The sequence below is a fragment of the Copadichromis virginalis genome, linkage group LG7 (genome assembly GCF_057382275.1).
Source record: "Copadichromis virginalis isolate Kocher_CV1m ecotype Utaka linkage group LG7, C_Virginalis_male_GT1.1, whole genome shotgun sequence".
NCBI lineage: Eukaryota > Metazoa > Chordata > Actinopteri > Cichliformes > Cichlidae > Copadichromis > Copadichromis virginalis.
In genome coordinates, this window is record NC_140624.1 from 47,672,889 (window position 1) to 47,693,966 (window position 21,078).

The window sequence follows — 21,078 nt, forward strand, 5'->3', positions numbered from 1 at the left end:
TCAACCACGGTTCTGATGAATTCTTAGCGCGCACAGTTCTGAATGGTGCAATAGAGTCCAAGATATAAGTGCAAGTAGAATGAAGAATAGCCGAAAGGTCCTCAACATTTTTACAATTGGAGTTCAATATTCCAGAGTCCATAAAGGCAGCAGAAAAGGCAGGTGCTGTTAGTACATTAAGCGCTCGCTTTTTGCGCAGTGGGGCGTTCGACTTGTCCATCGAGCAGCGCAGTGTTAGAGTGAACAACACAGGAAGATGATCGGAAATGCGTAATTCGGATATATCCGTGATGCACACTTCCAACCCGTGGGAAAGCACCAAGTCCAGTGTGTGACCTTTTTCGTGCGTGGGACCAGAAACCCACTGGGTCAAGTTAAAGGAATCAATAATATTTAAAAAGTCCTTGACCAAAAATTTCGAATCACAACAGACATGAATATTAAAATCGCCAAGGATCAAAAAGCTGTCGTATTTAAGAGCGATTCCAGCCATAAAATCAGAAAACTCTTTGATAAAATCCTTATTAAACTTGGGAGGGCGATATATAAGGGCACACAGCAGAGGCGCAGCAGGATTAAGGTGTAACTCAAACAGCTGGAGTTCAAAACTAGAAAATGAGTCATGCTGTAATATTTGATGGCAATGAAATCGAGGATTGAACACAGTGGCTAGGCCTCCCCCCCTGCCAGAGGACCGAGGGAGGCTGAAGAATGAGAAATTGGGAGGGACCAGTTCCGAAAACGCTACAGACTCACCGGGTTGGAGCCATGTTTCCGTCAGAAATAGAAAGTCCAACTGTTGTGACTTTATGAAGTCGTTTAATACAAACGTCTTGTTTGCTAATGATCTTACATTTAGCAAGGCCATTTGGAATGTGTAGATCCTAGCATCGGACGCTCCAGCTCGGTTAAGTGTTGCAACATGTAATAAAAATTGATATTAAAATATACTGAAGTAGAAATAGTGTTCTAAATCATCCCAGTAATCATAACTGGATAAAGTTTACTAACACAATAATACAAATATCCCAGAAACTCAAAGCTCTGGGTCCAAAACAGGGACCATGACAGCTTTGTTAAGCAATGTTGAATATATTGTGTTATACTGTAAAATAAACCCAGTGTCACCCACATATGAGGACATACTTTAATAAAGAAGAAATGAAAATAGTGTTCAAGATTAAGTAATGCAGTAATGACTTCCTGTTCAAATGTGAAGTTTCGGCATAAGGCCCAACTAATCGTATATAAAAAGTAGAAAAACAAAAATGCAATGTAAACAAGAGCTCAGATCTCGGGAGGATAAAGAAATATCCCAAAATTTTGAGAAGGAACACATTTTGCACAGACATTCAATGTATAATGCTGCCTTTGATGACATTCACTGCCCTCAAGGACTCAATTACCCTAACACAAGATTCAAAGTCCAAAAAGACAGTCTTTCTTCTGAGCAAAGACTGACTGCTCACACAGCAGATTGGTCAACTCGGGCAAATAAATTCAGTAGCAAAAAGTAAGGCGGAAACCAAGAATAGATACAGATTCATGTGGAGAAGGAAAAACAAAGGGCTTTAATGCTTCACATGTGGTAAGATGATCTGGCAGCTAGAGAGGGTAGGATTCAGACTAAATACACCAACAGTAAGAGGTGGGTGAGAAGTCAGACTAGTGGTCTACTAGACAAAATAAAACAGGAAGTGGAACAAAAAGACATGACCTAAGACAAAACATGACATCACAGTGGTTTGTAGCAAAAATATCTCAACCTCTTTTATATGGGTTGGGAGACATTCATGTCGCCTACAGGGTGAATTGTAACTGCTGTGGTCAAGTCTTGCAATGTTATACTGCATACTTTATTTTTTTTTAAAGATCCATTATTTCCCATCAGACTCAGCTATATTTGGTGTGTAGTGATAATTAGAAAATGTTGGCACACTGACAGACTAAATTAAGCTCCGGACATGGTAAGAGTAACCATGCAGAAACTGCAACTTTGCTATAATGCTTTCTTTCATTCACATGGTCATTTTATTTTTGGACGAGACTTTTTCAGCCAAATAGGAAGTTCATGCCAGTGATGAAGACTCGGAGAGATTAGATCAGTTTTGTTGGCAGAGTGAGTCGTGTTTTGTGCACTTTTCAACTTTCAGAATCAAACTTTATCATATAACTATTTGAGTTTACTCAAATTGAAACCAGTGTTTCCAATTAAAAAGCTTAAGCAGGGGGCTATTTAGTAAAAGAAGGGCTCCAGCTGGTGAATTCAAACCCAGGGCTTTCTTGCTGTAACTGCTAACCACTGCCCACTGTGCTGTCATTTTATATATATGTATTTATTGATTATTTAGGTTTGGATGCTTGGCTCAAAATGTTCTTTTTGATGATATTCACTAAAGTAGAGCTATATTTTGATTTCCTAGTGATCCTGATGATTTAAAGTGGAGGCCTTTACACTGTAATGACCAAGCATAAAAACATCATAGAAGTACATACAAGATTTACTGTAATTATCTTTGGAAAGGGCAATAGTGTAATTAGATATACTTTAGGCCACAGAGGTTTACTGCACAATGATTCTGTGTTTTATTTTTAGTTTCTTCCTCAGCCTTTTTTTTGGCTTGTCCTGGATATGAACGCGTAGGCGATTTCAGTCAGTGACTACCCTGTCATAACTATAATTACAATACTTACTTCTCCTCCCTCATCAGGTGCTTACACTGCAAGTGAAGAGATCCAGTTAAGGCTATAATGGGCTTTTTTGTGTTTCTTTTGTGTTCTCCTCAGAGTTTGCAATCATGTAAAAAGCAAAACAATGAATAGCCTCTGATTATCTGCAGGCTGACGCTGAATAGAAAGTGACCAAAATATCTTTAAAGCAGTGCTTATGCTATTGTGTAATGATTTTGTTAGAGTATAATAAGTTAAATGTTGCACCTATGCAGCTGAAGCATAGCTTTTCCATCCAAAATATGACTTGAGTCATGAAATCAGCATTATTTAGAGCATATGGCATAAAGAAAGGATATAATCTGAGAGTTGAAACATCGCAATACTGTGGGTAACAACAGCTGTTTCTTCACAAAAGTACCAATTCATGTTTTGCTTGGGGATCAAATACTTATTTCATTCAGTGAGATGTAATTTATAACTTTTATGTATTGACTGATATTGTTTCCCTTTCCAATAAAATGAAATTACCATAAAAATGAGAGATTTTTAATTTCTTCGTAAGTATGCTTACCTACAAGTCAGTAAATATTAAGACGTCATTGTTAATAATCACATGATTCTTCTAGGCTTGCAAGGCAATGAAAAGAGTCTGTAGGGGCATGATGTACATTTACTTTCATGTTATTTTTTCATTCCATATTTATTTCTCTGGCTTGATTGCAGTGACGTATTTACTAGATTTACTTATTTACTTGTCTCATTATCTAGAAGTACTGAAACGGCTGCGAAATTAAACAGACTGAAAAAAACAGGTGCTTGTAGACATACTGTACTTATTAGCAGCAGTATGAAACAGTAATGAAGGTGTGTGTTTTCTCTTATTTATATTATATGTATTTTCTATTTTTTATAAAAAAATATTATATATTTTTATATTTTTTGTTTAATAGCAAGCTCAGCTGACTGCATAAAGTTATATAATAAATTAATTTTGATCAAATAATGCATTAATGACCAAACAACAAAAACAAAAAACAGCTGAGTGCTTCTTTAAATGTGTGGGACTAAAGCCCATACAAGCTTGTTTTTCTATCATCTCCTGAAGACAAACAAAAATATCCTATTTTTGATGATGGGCACACATTAGGCTCAACCAGACTGCATGATCATAACCAACGCTGGACACAGAGTGCCCTTGAGAAAAACCTACAATTACCTGTGGCAAGGTAAGGAACTGCAGTAAGGATTCCCACCTGCTTTTGCCTGTGGTCAACCAACAACTACTGTTTTCTTGAACCGACAATACATATTATATGAAGCATGAACTTTTACACCGTAATAAGTGTTCGCACTGAGGCATTTGATATTTTAATTGACAATAGGGGTGAGGTTACATCATTGTGTTTACTGATCATGCTGCAGCATAACAGCTGTTGTCTAAATGAATACTATTGTCATTCAGTAGTTTGCATTAAATAAGGTCATCTCCTATATTTATTCATGGATGAAAATAGCTCCAAAACAGAAATGATTGTGATGTACAAAATAATAGTTTCACATTGTGTACATCACTTATGCTAAGTACTGCGCTTGCTCTACACTCCGGCCTCCTTTTGTGCTTTTATTTGTCTGTTTGCACAGTTTGTACATCAGCTGTAAAAGAAACTATTCCTTCAATCTTCAAATACACAAAGGTGTAAATAATATTTTAAGGAATAAAGTTATTGGTGTCTGACTACATCATTGTCATGGCCCTGGTACTGCACATGGTGCAACCATGACGCTGTTAGCGAGACTGTCAGTAGTGTTATTCGGACACTTGCGCTTTTCTTGATATGATGAAGTGTGTCCATTGATGATGCTCAAACCAACAGCGCTTTTAAAATTCAAACTGTAAAAAGCAGTGAAATGGACCAAACCAGGTTTGTTGTGACACCACACAAGTTATGGAAAATATTATATTAATTTGTTCATAAACTACATAATGATATCCTCATTAAGAAATAGTTAATAGTCCACAGGCAGCCCCTTGACACCTGTTGCTATGACTATCTGGTTGTTCAGTGATGACGTGACGAATCCTACTTCCGGGCCTAAAGTAGTCTGCGTTTAATATGGCTTTTGTGTTGTTAACATGTTTAATGTTATGTATTTTCTTCTATTTAATCTCAAAAAGCTCCTAAAACAGTCAGTGATCACTGTTGACCTCCCTCGGCTTTTATTACCGCTAATCATTTATTTAAGCTCAGTTTTTAAAACCTTAGGATGTAACTACAGCCCAGCCCATGCAGCAGTATATGAATGACTAACCTCGTATTGTGGATGGATTATCTCAGTTGTTCTCCTGGCTGAAGTTTGTTCCTTTTACAGCATCCTGCCATGCGATTACATTTGTTCCTGACCACCGAGAACACTCACGTTAACTTTTATCGAGTGGAAAAAAAAGTTAGCTTGTTTATGTTATGCTAACATAGCTGTGTCGCTAGCGGTCACGTAGCACATCGTTAAATACCAGCTAGCCAAACTTCAGTAACCCTACAAACGTCACTGCTTTTTAGTTTTCTGTCTTCATTTATGCTGGAAGTGATAGCAGAGCTGTACGTTTGAATTTGTTTCCAAAACCCCGCAGTCAGGACATGCTATATTGTATTTAGATAGAAGCTAGCGAGCTAACTTCCTGCTAACTTCTAACTCCGTTAAATGTCATAAATTCCGTTTTCACGGATGCCTGGATGTTAAACTCAATTGTTACACCTGGTAGAGCAGAACGCTGATCATTTTATTAAAGATGAAAGACTTTAGACAGTTTTTCAACTCTCAGTAACGCCATAGTGATCGTTTGATATATGGACCTGCAGCAGAGTTTAGGTCCAGACACGGCTAGTGACGTCAGACTGAACAACCGGATTCCATCCTTTTAAAATGAAACCTTTATATTAATCCAATTACACTTGTAAAATTTCATGTTCGTTGTCTAGCTGACAACATCTGTCCACAGACACACAAACATACTATAGAAACACCTTTTAATCGTCTAAATAATAACAAAGGCCACTGCGATCCAATTTCGCCATGATGACACAGGCACACAGGCGTTCGAGATCAAAACGGTACCTAACGTGCTTTTAGCAGCTGAAAACAATGCAGGTAAGAATCCGATCACTGAATGATCAACCACTGATGATGAGAACATGTATTTTATTATTGTTTAAAATAATGCTTCATTGACTTGAAAGGAATTTAAACCCTGAACTTTCACTGAAATGGGACATGAACTACAAAGGGTGACTTATTTTTGATATAAAAGTGTTACAGTTTGATCTAAATTTGCAGACTGATATAGAACACAGGCTGAGGTTAGCTGCTCCAAAAGGCAAAGCATAAGTCCAAAGGAAGAAACTACACACAGAGTCCAAAATGGCGCCACAAACTAGAACAACCAGACCAAAGAATCACACAGAGACTCTCTGATGAAGACTAAAGGGAAGACAGCAACTATAAATAGACAGAGAAGGTGACTGGGGCAGAGAGGAGACACCTGGGAAACATACCTGACATTAACAAAGACAATGAGACAGGGGAAGGAAAACTAAATACCAAGCGCACAAGACAAGAGAGCAACAAAATAAAACAGGAAATACCAAAAACGTGACAACACCGGACACAGAGACCAAGAATTAATCATGGCGGAAGCACAAACGAGAGACTAAACTGAAACTCAGGAATTGAAACTAAACTATATACGGTAAATAAGATGGGACGAAACTGCCAACACATAACAACACATAACAACAAACAAACCAGTGATTGATAGAAAATAATAAATGTCAAACATATCTCAAAGGTCAATAATTCAGAACATGAGGTTGAAACCCCCCCAAAACCAAATGGGTAGGTGTGTTTTTCCAGTTTTTTCATCAATTTGGGCGTTTTTCAGTCCAACTTAAGGTGCTACTGACTGTTCAAGTTGGAGAAATGAATAGGAAAGTTAAATGTCTAGACAGGTATGTGTTTGTAATAGACACATGTCTAGGGTATACCACACCTTTCACCTGGTTACAGCTGGGAGAGGCTCCAGCATCTCTTTACCTCTGAATGGGTAAGCAGTCATGAAGATATATGGATGATGTTGTTTGGGCAACTGATTTTTACAAATTAAATGTTTGCTTCTTAGGTTTGGTATATTGTGTATGTAAATATAATCATAAGAGAAAAGTGACCATGACTGTGGTAGGGAACCGTTAATTAAAAGGTATTTTCTTAAATTCTGTTTGTGTTCTGCACCAAAACAGCAGCAGTTTTCTGAGCTTCTGCGTATCTCTCCGGTCCTTTCTGTGGCACCAAAGCACATTTTCTCTAAGTTGTTCTCCCTGTGCATGTTATTTTTGTCAAATTTTTGTAAGGCCTAGATTGTTGTATCCAGAGTTGTGGGAACTGTCTCTTAATTTATGCAAAGCTCCTGAGCATGCAGCAAAAGGTCTGGTGGCTCTCAAACCCAAGTAGGTCACTGGGAAAAAATAGCATCGTTGTTGTCGGCTCCTCTCACCTGTTGGTTCCTCTGTAACTTCAAAGAATGTTTTTCCTTAAAAACTAGGTTGGGAGGAGGTCAGGCCAACCTTGAGTGCTCAAAAAATGGCAGCGTGTGTTGTAATATTTGGGACACAGTGGTTGCTATAGTAGGTTTTATCCCACATTTCTGAGCTGTAATGTTTTTTCAGCAAATAGAAGAGTTTTTCCCCCCTCTCCTTCCATGAACAACTCTCTCATTCGTTTTCCATTTCTCGAAACACCACTCGGTCTTGGCAGACTTGCACATTTGACCTCACCAAGTGCCCATGATGTCATCGTAGCATTAGAAACAGAGAAACCTCTTGTGACAACATCAGGTAGCTTTTGATTCACTGTACAGTGCACAATTGTTTTCAAAAGTGAAGCACATTGTTGTTTTGGTTTTTTTTGGTATGAGATTTTCTTCTTAAATAAACTGAAAACTCACAAAAATTGATATTTGCTATATTTGAAGTTTCAGCATCGCTGAGTGTAAATATCTTCAGACCAATGACAGACAAGAATTAGTGCACTAGGCACCACATTTATGGGTGGCACTGTGGTTGTTTGGTTATTGCTGTTGCCTCACAGTAACACAGTACTGAGTTCAAACCCTCTCTGAGACTGTTCTGTGGAGGCTTTGCATTGCTGTGGCAAGACAAGCATGTTAGTTAAAGTGGTGATTTTAAATTTGTGCTCGAACAATAAAGCGCTGCATTTTATGTTTAAAATGTGGCTTGTAGTCTAAGAAGAAAAACACAATATACATGTGAATGCATTACATTTGGATGAGCTTTAAATGTGACTGAAAGCCCACAAAAACATGTCCATCCTCAGAATGCTAAAGAGCAAACATCTGTCATCAGCAGATGGAGACAGTGAGCAAAAAAAGTGTGAGCAGGTACTGTGTGCACATACATGTTGTACTCACAGGGCACTGCATTGTAGCAGTGGAAGGGGCTATTGTCGGTATGCTGGTGCCCTCTGCTGGACAGAGATGATAAATGCAGTAATTGCAAGAAAGCGGGGAAACGTTCTTGAAAGGCAAAATTCAAAGCTTTTAATGTAGATTGTAAATAATTAATAATATCACTGGTGAAAACACGCACACACATACACCCCTCATTCCCATGTACATGCTGGAGAAAATAAGCATCCAAAACACCTCGGCACATGATGAAAACAGCATCTCAATAATGACAGAAAAGCAAAATACCGGGAAGGATTCATGAACTTACATCATGTAATTACTTTGTGAATACAAAGGGGTATTAATTTCTCTGTTGAGCAATGAAAACATAGTCTAATCTTCATGCTGAAAAAACAAATCTGATTTTAATTGATATTACATTATGCTATACACCCATGAGGACAGGAAAATGAATTGTCATATTGGACCCCGCTCACCCCACCCACTCTCACAGTTTCTTGTGTTGTTTTACAGTAATAAATCATAAAATCAGTGAACATAATTAGAGTTAGGGTAATTAGGGAAAAGGCTCTACAAATTGATTTAGTACAAATGTACCACAGTAACACAACACAAAGTAAGTGGTGCATAATCACTCACATACTTCAAGTCGATGCTTAGGAAAGGCGTCTCTTTTGGAGAGCGCTGACAGCCTTTGTTGTATATCTGCTTTTCACATCTTCCACCACCTTGCACATGGGGCATAAGCTGACATTTATTTCCCTCCATTTCTTGTTTGAATGAAGCTGTTACCATGCAGCTCCATGTTTAGGGCTGTTAGCTTCTCTCAGGTTGCAACTCTTTTGCAGACCCCAGCATCCTGCAGGATTTTTCTGTGTTGTGTATTCACTTGATCTTCTGCATCCTGCTGCAGCAGAGAAGCATCAGCATGATGCCGCTTGCATCAAGAGTCATAGGGAAACGATTTTTCTGCTGACATGCAAAATGGTTAGAATTTAACACCCCCCCCCCCCCCCCCCACCCCCCCCACAGCCCCAGCAACCCACTTTCAATCCATCCATCATGAATCTTTTGGAACTTCCGAAGCACTCTTGCTTTTTGTTTGCCACATTGCTGTAAAAGAGAATGCCTGGGCAGGTGTTCAGACACCTGCAAACCTCCTGCAAAGTTCTGCACCCCTTTTACACAGATTTTCAGATTTTTATAACATAAATGCAGTAACTTTATATTTCTGGTTGATCCCTCACTGTTGTCTGGGAGATGTTTTTCATCTCCTTCTTTGCAAGTGGATTTGTAATATCAGCAGGTTTATTTTCTTTAAAAAACAACAACAACTTTTTTCATCATATGTTTAATTATCTCTTTTAGAATCTGACTTTTGGGTTTACATTTAAATAATAAGTCACCTTCTTGATCAATTATATCACTGTAGAAAACAAACAACCCCACATAGGCAGATTCATTAATAATGGATAATAATAGATAACATATTTTGTATAGTATTTATCTTCTGTCAAACTTGACCAAAAAGAAACATTCAGTTATTCCTTAAAATGGTTTGAACGTGTTATTATTATTATTATTATTATTATTATTATTATTATTATTAGTTGTTGTAGTAGTAGTAGTAGCAGTAGTATAACACCGAGGCTAGTACTGTGTATTTTGAATTCTTATCTAGTTCTAAAAACTCAACCCCACGTTTACAGCACATATCTACATGACAAATGTATTAAACTACCATGAGTTGACAGCATAGACCGGTTCTTGGGCCAAATACTTTGTTTCTGGAAACAAAACTAAACAATTTAAAAAGGAAAAAAAAAAGAATAATTCTCAGAGCAAGGTTTTGAGAACAAAAAAATGTTGGCCAACCAAAAGCTTTCTCTTTACAAATACTCTAAACAAACCTTGCTGAGACACTGCAGCAAACGTGGAGGATTTGGTGAAAATTACTGACCCTTGCTGTGATTGTTTGTCAATACTGACTTTGATTTTTTATTTATTTTTTTGCTTAACTGCGTGCGTTAAACAATCAGCATCTTTATAGCTTTAAGAAAAGGGAGGGGGAAAGACGTGCAATGAATAGCTCCAACTTTTCTATCGATTAATATTAATTCAAGCATCTGGAAATTGGATCATTTATGTGAGTTATAGTTAAGTTAAGTTAGGTTATAGACACATAAATAATTGTAAGATAATTCTGCAAGTAAAGCAATTATTACACAGTTCAACATCACAAGGCGTCTGCTGTTATAAAACTTATTCTGAAGTGAGAATATTTTCCTCTGCGTAATTTCCAGTCGCTTTTCCCCGTGTAACTTCACAGTCGACCAACATTTTTTTTCTGTCTTCTTCCCAGACTTTTTTTTCTTTTCTTTTTTTTCACTTTTTTTTCATGTGGGCTAATATACAGGCCGGTACTGCAATTTCGGAATCTGCCCTTGTATATGGCGGACGAAAATTTCCACAGGAGGAACCGCAACACAAACCCCCCTGTGCAAGGCAGAAACCGAGAGCTTGCACGGACCGACCAAAGCTCGGCAAATTCACGACTCATTACGCCATTACACTTTACTAAAATGTAACGCAGCGAATCGCGGAGGGGGGAGAAAAACGCGGAGGTGATTTTTTTTTTATCATTTTGAATTTCTCATAACTAATTCACAATTTTTTTTTTGAGGAAGCAGTTGTGCAGTCACCTCTGGTCGGGGAGGGAAGATTTCTGGAGCGCCAGCCTGTTTCGCATGAGCTACATCGTTTTTGGAGGTATGTCAAACCGCTGTTTTCTATTTTTTTTAAATCCTCAGTTAATTCAGAAATGTAATTTTTTTTCTTTTTTTTTTTTTAGAAATTTCAGTAGCGAGTGTTAAGTTTCGGCTCCCTCCACATTAGCAAACGATAGCTGCCTGGCATTAAACCGGGTGCAAGCTGTGAAGCCATCAGAAATAGACCTAATCTGTTGATGTTTTTTTTTTCTTTTTTTCCCCCTTTTTGGGGGGGAGGACTAAATTTTAGCAATGAAGTTTCTGTTGAACTGCTGCTTAGCCGTGTGTACACCCAGTTCGCTCGCATATATGTGTACGCCACCCATGTTTAAAACACAGTTTATTCGGGTAGAGCGAAGGGGGGGAACCGGGCGATAGTGGCAACATGAAGGACGATGAGGGGAGGAACAATCTGAAACACAAAAACCTCCTGCAGCCATGTTTTGTGAATTTTTTCCTGCAAATTTGAGCAGAGCTTCAGAGTTGCTTCCCTGGCACTGCTTAACGCCGGCGCTACTTTTGTGTCGCATTTGACGTCTCGCTGTTCGCCGTTAGATAATGAAGATAAAACGCCAAAGTGTCGTCATGTCAAAATACATTTCGACTTTTTTTTTTATTCCTATTTTTTTGGAAGATGGGAGGAGGAGGGGGGTTGGAAACCGGGTGCTGTTGGCGCCACCTGTAGGCAGTCATTTTGGGAAATTAGAAATTGTAACGAGACTAGATGTGAGTGTTGTTTATTGAATTGTGTGTTAGTTTATCCAAACGGAGGCGAGCGATTACACGCTCTTGAAATCAACAGAAGGGATTAGTGTGTGATTGAGTCACATTAAGATGAAACGGGCAACGCGTTTAGTGTTTAATTTCTGCAAAACAGTCCTTTTTAAATACTTTTTTTCCCTGCTGTGCTGTCTTTTCTTGCATTCAAGTTGCCATTTAAGAAATTTTGCACACAAGTACCCACCAACTCTACTTCTGCTATTTCCTTTGGTTTATTTTTATTTGTGTTTTTTAGTTCCTTGCAAGTGTGATTTAATAATGAGGTACAATTTGTACTACTATTTCTAAAGACTAGAAATGTGTGAGTGAGGGGAAAAATAGCTATCCATAGTGAACTGAACAGCACTGGAAGAAGAAAAGAGCATGTCAGCATAATTTGAGGGCAGGAAAAACAATCACAACCAATGCCTCTACTGTTTATATTAATCCTGCAGACGCCAAACAGTTTCCCATCCTGCGTGGCTTGCTTTTTTTTTTCCTTTTAATGTAAGGGAAACTGCAGAGGCCATTTTGCTGTGGGTAATTTTAATGCTGACCTTCAAATCTGCATTCATTCGATTCAGCGAGCTGGCGGAAATTGTATGGGTGGTATGCAAAATCTGGGTGTAAATTCTGACCTTTTGCTGCAAAAGTCTAATCAAAATGCAGGAGTTCCAGTTAAGGCACAGAATTGAAGAGGGGCAACCAGTGTCATGAGTTTAATAGGGTTGGATCGCTGTCTTTCTTCAGTGATGCCAATGTTTTATTTGCAGAATACCTAAAGGACCAAGTAATAAGCTATAAAATACTCAAGAATAATGGTGCACTGTTGCAAAAAAGGGGAAAAAATGTTTTGAGGATTGGATTCTAGGAGTGTTCTCATTTTAAGGTAGGAGGAATGCAGGTCTGTCAGTACTTTTGATGAACAAAAGCTTCGTTTCATTGAGGCCGAATAGTTTGGATGGAGGGGTGAAACTTGTCTCTTCAGGCTCTGATGAACACAAGATGGTGAGGGATCATATCGCAGCCTGTGGGTTACAGGGTTTGAAGTATACTTGCTGCTCTGATTGTCATTAACTTGGTACAGAGGTTTCACTATCCATTCAAAGGGCAAGCAGTGCTACTCTGAGTCTCTCTTTGATGTCCATTTCTTTCCTTGCAGATGCATCTAAAAAACCAAACAAAGCCACACGTCTATTTTTAAGAACACCTTATGTTCTCCTGTTTTCTTAGTGGCATGTTGAAAATGTCTGAAAATGGCTTCAGTTAAATTAGTCTCCAGGGATTGGCTTTTCAGGGGTTGGAGTGCTGCATTAAAAAAATTCTGTGCATTCTGCACATATTTTTCCTGCCTCTTCCTTTGTAAAAATGAACCTTATTGGTTTCATGAATAATGCATAGGGATGTTCAATTGCTGCAGCAATGAAAATTAGGCCTGTTTACGTGCAGTGGTTATATACACAGAAGCTCTCTCTCTCTCTCTCGCTCTCTTTTTTTCTTCCTTCCTTGACCATTTCTGAAGGTAGAGCCGAGCCTGAGTAGCTTTTCTCAAAATACAAATTTTCAGCACAGCAAATCTCATTTCTTTGAGTGAAAAGGGGAGGGGTGAAACTCTGGTGGGTTTAATGAATCCATAAATCACAATAGTGCCAGGTTTGCTGCGCCTGCGTCAGTGTGCAGTGTAATTTTGATTTTCATCAAAAATTTAATCTGCCAGCCTACAAGGGTTTAGCAGCAGTCCGGATGCAGCCCTGAATTTCTAATTTTAGGGGCCTGATCTTTCAGGATTTATTTTTGTATAATTCAAGTCTGCTTTTCAATATCTCATGTTATTAAATTTTAATTCGTGGCATTAACATATAGATTGAAAAGGTTTTTATGGGTTTTTTTTCTTTCTTTAGTGTATGCTGATGGAATTTTACTAGACGACACAGTTTCTTTTTCCAGAGCATCCTGTGTGTGTATGTGTAAGGGGGGGGGGGGGGAGTTATCCATTTCTCTGCATTATTGCTTTTTCAAAACATTGGTCATACACCATCTTGGAAGACATTTATTACAGAGGACAGAAAACTCTGCTTTTGATTAAAGAATCGAGGGAAGCAAAGCCTTTAGTGTGAAACAGGTTTTTGGTCAACCCTTGCTCTTGGTCACTGAGTCTACTCTGGATAATGCAAACATGGCAGTCAAAGCAGTGATTGTAGTGACCCCCCCCCTCCATTCCCCATTTTAGCTGATTCCTATTTTTAATCCCTGCAGAGTGGAAACATTTTCATAGGCCTTAAACAAATTTGTATTTTATATTTGGAATCTCTCTTCCAGTCTGCTTAACATGCAGAGCAGAATGATTTTTGCCAAAAAAAAGGCAAGGTATATTTCAAAGAAAATCTCCCCAGTTTTGAAGCACAAGATTTGTTTGCTTTAACCAAGCACAGTGATTGATTTGCTACATTGCTGTGCAGAGGCAGATACTGTACTGCCCAAATATAGGCCAATTATTTTAAGTACCTCATCTAAGTAGTGAATTCTGAACAGAGGTATGTCCTAGAGATGTTTTCCTTCTGTGCCTAACCTTGTTTTTTGTAGCCTAGATGAATGTAGTATGGTTAATCTCTATTCATTGACATTTTAAAAAGAAATCTGAGGCAAATCATAATGCTAAAGCTGAATCACAAAACAGTACATCAATTTTTACTTAACCTGTCTGTTGGACCAGTGCTTTAGTTTTATTTTATATTTTTTGACATCCAGATGGCATTTTGATCATTTCTGCAACTGATCTATTTGCCTTTCAGTTCAGTTGGTTTAGTTGGTGCTTTGTCTGTGTGAAACATCAACGAGATGTGCATCTGGTTTAGATTTTGTCCTGCCCATGTAGGTTACAGTATATCAGAAGCCTCAGACGATGAAACTCAGAAACATAAGGCCAGATGGCTAATTTTGCATATTGACTTTTAATTAGAAGAAAACATGCCACAACAGGCATTTTATATATTCAGGGTTTGCATTAAAAATGCTGCACATAAATATTACATGCATGACTGAGGGATTGATCTAATAATAGATGTGTACTTGCCATCGATTCATTTAATTGCAGATGACAAAAGTCGGTTACATTTAATTTCACAATCTTTATTTTAGCTGATCACATCTTAATTTCCACCACAGCAAGGTAAACCAATCTCAGTCAAGAGGCAGTCATTATCAGTCAGTATTCAACTCAATAAAGAAAAAAAAATACACTTTTGTTATAAAATTAAAAATGATGTCAATCAGCAAGACTTGATTTTTGTTGTTGTTAGCCGTTTATTTACTTTGAACAAACTGTGCCAACAGACTTCCCTTGAAAGTGTGTTTTCCACAAGTCCCTGACAATAAAGCTACAAATGCAGCCCTCTTAGCTGGTTGTAATGGCATTCGTTTTTAGATACAGTCATGTAGGTATCAAGCTTAGGGGTTATGGGGTTCCTAAAAGCCGCCTAACTCAATCTAAAAAGTAATTAGTTAGGGATGTATCCAGTTAGTTTACTAGATGATAAATATGGCTCCCCTCTCGAGTAAGCAACAGAAATAGTAGCTGGTTGAACTAATAACAATTGAGATTTTATTAAATGCCAGTTAACTATTAGCTCTATGATTTTATGTGGCCACCCACTGTTAGAAAGGCCTGCAGCTGTAAATACATAACCAATGTTTGGATAGTATGTGAACTTGTACATTAACTTGTGCTTAATTTTGACTATTTTGGGAGTTTTTTCTCTCTCTCTCTTTGGATAGACGAATCAACAATTCCATTCATATAATGAATTTAGTAGTTTTCAAACCTCTTCATCTGTTGCCTATTTGATTGTGTTGTAAAATGAATTTTAATAAGTTAAAATGATTTATTTAATAGAAGCTAAACTGAAATATTTCTGAGAAGAAATCATAGCGTTATGTCAGTAGCCTGTCTGGCAGCATTTAGTTTTCTTCACTGCGTCTCTCCATTTTCACACAGTCGGAGGAGAGAAGTTTGTGTGAATCTGGCCTTTGATAGGGTTACTTGAAAGAGACCTATTCTGAATTCATCCAAGAGTTTGAATTTCTTTCCCAACATTTATTTTTGTGCTCACCAGAATCATTTAGTTTTTAGGTTTTCTGTCCGTCTCATTCTTGTGGACACACAATCTTGAGGATCAGTTTCTTCAAACTGGGCAGAAACAGTCACTTGAACTAAAGGATGACTTGATGAAATTTTGGTAGCTAGAGGTCAAGGTTACTTTCGTGTCACATCCATTCCATTCTTGTGAATAGACAGTAGAAATAATGTCTAAAAGGAATTTCATTTCATCTGGTCCAAATGCCTACTTGGACTCAAGGAATGACTGATTTACAATTTAATGGCCAAAAAAGATCAGTATCACTGATCTTAGAACAGAAGTGAAGAATTCATACATTAGTGCCGACAAAATTTCACATTAATGCCTAATGCGATAAAATAATGAGATAAATCTTTATATCTAAAAGGTCAGTTGTCAAGTCTGGACATGGTTGGAAAACACACTTTGACTTGTTGTCAGAGGGATACAACCACCAGGCAGTAATTGTATCTTCCTCTCGTGCTTCTTTTAAATGCCATTTGGCAAACTGGGCTGTCATAGACCATTTTATTTCTGGGTGGCTTTACCTCACCGTATAGCTGTGATTGATGTGCTGCTGACATGGTCGTCCTTCCTGAAGGTTATCCCATCTCTGCAGATGATGTTTGAAGCTGTGTAAAAATGACCTTTTCTAGCTATCACTTTGACTGGTCTTCAGCTTTAGGAGGAGTCCTTGTGATTCTCCACATCTTCCATTTCAGATGCTACTGTAACTCTACTGTACTGTTTTCTGGACTTTGTGGATTTGAAGGCTTGGTTTTTGTCCTGATAGTGTAAAATGTGGGACCTTCATGTTAAAAGGGTATTTTTCCTCTCCACTGTGGCCAAGCACATGGTGAAAGGCAGTTGATGTTAAATACATATGTTGTGACTTGGAAGAATATAAACTGAACAGAAAATAAATTCTGTCACCACCATTTGTGTAGGTTTTAACTTTATCCAGCCAATGAAGTTTTTCAAAGAAAGGCTAAACATTTTTCTCTTATTACTTAAAATAAAGAACTTATTTCCCTTTAAAGACAAATTCATTAAATAATTGCCAGAAAATTATATTTCTTTGAAAATGGAGTGTTTGTTGAACCTTCTGGCATATATTTGTTACATTAATTAAATATTAATTTGCATATATGAGTGTCATATTTGCATTTTGTTTTTCCAATTTATTGCATAAAGATGCGTTGTGCAATTTATTTTGATTTTTCCGGGGGAAAGACACTGTACTGATGATGTAGGAAGTTCTAAAGCTCATGTATCAAATGTGATGCCAACAGTACAGCAGGGAAGATACAAGACAGCTAAATACCCAGTGCCCTGTCATTAGCATCCCTGCAATCTGCCCACCGACAAAACATCATGTCAGGGAAATAAACTTATAGTTAACGAAAATATAGATGTCAGTGTCATGCTTCTGTGGCTTAAGAAGCTACTATTGTGCCCTCAATGTAAGTAATTGTCCTGACTTTCCACTGGTCCCTGACATCCACTTGCTAAAAATATTTTAGTTACTGCCCATTTCAAATTTCCATGCAATGTAAAGAGCGATTGCTTTGATTTGGTCATACCATAGCATGTCCTTTTTTTTTTCTTTCTGACCTCTTCCTCTGTGCTTTTCTAGTATGCTATGGATCATTATCCTCTTGTTAGGTTCACTTCTGTTTCATCTTTAACCCTTGCACAGATGGCCTCACTTTTCTTTTAAGGTGTAGTCCATACTTGAATTAATGACTGCATGTTGCCCTGTCCCAAAACAGGAAAGCATTTCCAAACCATAATATTTTCACTATTATGCTGTACAGTCGCTGTACAGAACCAGCTGTTTTTTGTCTGTCCCAAACATGTTTCGTGTTATTGTAAAACTGTGTTTGATTCGTCTGTCTGTACATTACTTCTAAACAAATCATCCTTCCTAATAATCCGTAGGTTTCCCACCTAAGCTGCTCTGATTTCTGTGCTTTCGATGCATAGATTTTACCCAGACCTCTGAAGGTGTTCTGTAGAACAGCAGATCTTATTTCCTCTATTTGTTAGTTGGGTTTTCCATAAATTAGCATACCTCACATTTCACTTTGAGAGTCAGTCCCTTTGAGATCTGGGAACTTTGGGTCAAAGTCAAAAACCACCACTCTTTGTCATCCTAGAATAGTTCCTGGACGTGTTTTGCTGTGTGAGAATGATCATAGTCATGATAAGCGAGGCCTGAGCAATTAGGCTGTTCTGAATTCAGACGGTATGTGTCAAAGTAACATTGACATGACACTACCTCTCCTGGTTTACCTTCTTCCTGTAGTTCCTCAGATTAATGTCACTCAAACACCAAAATGTCTAAATGGTGAAAATGTAATTCGTCTGATTCGGCCACCTTCTTTCAATGCTCTGGGGATCAGTTCTGGGAATCACATGGGGACCAGTTCTTGGAATCGCATGCCTCTTATAGGTGCTTTTTGTGGTTCACATGATGTCTCCCGACTGCTCTTTAGCTATGCAGTCCTATATGCAACACCTTCTGAAACCTTTGAGTCAGAACAATATTTTTAGCAGCTTCTGCTGTTGTATCTCATATTTTGAATGAAACTACAGTGGTCAGCCACTTTAGAAATTCACACACAGCTTGGCTCTTCTGAATGTTCTGAGTTTCTTATGCTTGTAGAATTAATATAGACATTAATATATGTGCTGGTGGACTGAATACATTTTACTGGCCAGTCTTGGAAAAATTTGAGTTGTTTGAAGTTTCTCACAGAGGCATTAGTAAATTAAATCCTTTGGCAGATTTGAATGCACCCACGAATTTGCTTTGTATAAATGCCTTAGAAAGTTCTGTAGCTCTTGACATCACACCACACGGTTCACTAACAAAGAGGACCACCAGACTTTGGAAGGTCCCATTGTGACTTCCTCTACACATTGACTTTCATGTGGCTCTTGGTTTTTGTTGTTTATTGCCACAGTCCCTTTAGCAGTTGGGAGTGTTGACAAATAAATTCCTTTCATATAGTGTGTCCACAGCTGTTTTTTGAAAGCTTAAATTTTTTGATGGGATGACACGACACACTTAAGTAGCAAAGATAACACCAGATCCCATAAGGTCAGCCTTTCGGCTTCCTATAGAGGTTCTAATAATTTGCTGTGAGTCACCAGCTCTAATGACCTGGCTTGTTAGATCACGTCCTTGTTTTATATGCAGTCTGTGTACAGTATAGGCAACAACTTGCAAAGACAGAAATTGTTCTTTTCAATGCTGCTAGTCTGTACCGATAGGCATATATCATTTTTTTAAAACTCTTGCTTATTGTGAATTAATGTATTTTTGGTGTAGACTTTTGAATTTTAACATACAGAATAAATTAATGAAGTGGTAAATTAACCAGTATTTAGTCTACAAATGCTCTATATATGGCTTACACTTGGCTAATGTGCGTTTTGCTGCTGATTTTGTCCACGGCATTACATGGCTTTACTTTCTGTGTCAGTGGGTGCTCCTGTCGTCGTGGGGGCGTTCCTATTGCTGTCTATTGTAGGTAACATATTAACTGTACTGTAGATCAGAGCCCTATAGAGCCCCACTTTACAAGAAACTGAACTATTCCCAACTGAGTGACAGCAATCTTCCCAGTTTAATAGTAAGACTTGGAAAAATCTGAAAGAAATGTGTAAAATGGGTTTACTACGATTCCTGAAAGTTGCAGAACCTCACCGCTGACAAAAATGAAAACTAACCATAATATAATAAAATTCTTTGTTGTTGACCTGTATTATCGGCCCCTAACAAGCCTTTAAATAGTTAAACCAAAAAGCTATATTTACAAATACAGCTTGTTTTATAAAAGGATTGTAGGATATTGATAGAACAAGTAAGCTCAAGGGTAATCTTATAGTTTGATAATGGGACTGATTATTTACTCATTTATTAATTAAATGATGGTTGATGGTTTACTATCTGAACTGCAAACCTCAGATGTTTTCTTGCCAGTTCATAGGTCTGTTTGCTGAAGCTTGTCAGTAGTGTGTCATTTCCAAAGAAAGGTGTATTTCATCTATGAAAAGGCTTGTTGTTGCTGCATCGGTGTGCTATTATTAGAAGACCAATTTTCCCTCTTTCCATAATATCACTCATCCTGGCATAACTCTGTTTTGCTTGGTTGCATTTGGAGCACATTCTCTTGACAAGGCCTTTTATGGCGATGTGCTGAAGTGGCAAGTTGTGCAATTTAGATATTTTTGAAATTAGAGCATTTCAGTGCCACAAGGCTGCAGAATTTATGCCTTCAAAGGTCACTTATGATCAGTTAAGCCACTTTGTGTTAAAATGGACTGTGTTTTCCATTCTTAAAATTTCACTGCCACTGAAATATTATCTGTAATGTCTCCTATACCCTGGAGTTAATGCAGCTCTTGACTGTTTTTAGAAGATGAGTGGTTTTCATAGTTCGGGTCTTTTTTTGAGTTGTGTATTTGCCAAATGTGATTTATTTTGGGCAGATTTTTCTTCTACGCTTAATCAAATAAAATCTGACATCCAGTCAGCTTTTGTTTTATATTGAGTATGTTGCCATGGTTTCTTGAAAACAACACATTTAAGCTGAACCTGGCTGAGCTGGTGCCACGCTTTGATACTATATATTGGGCTTAAGGTCATACCACAATAAGGCGTGTATATTCCTTTGGGGCAGTAAATTCTTTGTCTCTCTGTTTCTGTTCCTCATACAGGAAAACAGGCTCAGAGGAGGTGGAGTCATGAGTGCACAAGAGTCACCCAATCCTGGAAAGGAGCAGGCAGAGGGTGGGAGCGCAGCCACAGATGCCCCAGCGAAGAAGACTACTAGTTCACCACCTGTCACCGTAAAGAAGGAGCCTGGGACGTCAGAGACGAGCAACGGGAAAGTCAGTGATCCCAATCCTGCTGAGATCTGTGTTGTCATTGGAGGAAATGGGGGAGCAAGTGGCGGTGGATCCCGTCGAGCTCAGTCCGAGGGTATGTTTGCCCTTGGTACTCCTCCTCCAACGAAGAGCACAGACTCGTGCATAGGTGTGTGAATGTACATATGGACATGTCTGTGCATTTGGTGACAGCAGTCATATCTGGTGTCTCATGACCCTGACGTTACTTCGTGGCTGTTGAAAACAGCAAAAAATGACATTCTTAAAAAAAAAAAAAATCAACATCTGTCTGACATTTTATAAACCCTTTACTGGTTAGTCAAGGTTATTCACGAATGGCCCCTAAGAAAACATTGACTGGTGTTGTAGATGTTCATATAAGTAA

At 38.1% G+C, this 21,078-nt stretch overlaps 1 protein-coding gene across 3 annotated transcripts in view; it reads left to right on the forward strand.

Annotated features, from left to right (window-relative positions):
* The first annotated feature begins 10,548 nt into the window (after window positions 1-10,548).
* Window positions 10,549-21,078, forward strand: part of znf618 (zinc finger protein 618) — a 45,772-nt gene continuing 35,242 nt past the window's right edge. For 2 of the 3 annotated variants that reach the window (XM_085463835.1, XM_085463837.1), the window contains exons 1-2: window positions 10,549-10,921; window positions 20,523-20,841. In XM_085463835.1, coding sequence (XP_085319961.1) covers window positions 20,550-20,841 — 292 coding nt within the window. In that variant the 5' untranslated portion in view covers window positions 10,549-10,921; window positions 20,523-20,549. The remainder of the gene's footprint in view (window positions 10,922-20,522; window positions 20,842-21,078) is intronic. The other variant, XM_085463836.1, reaches the window with a different exon arrangement.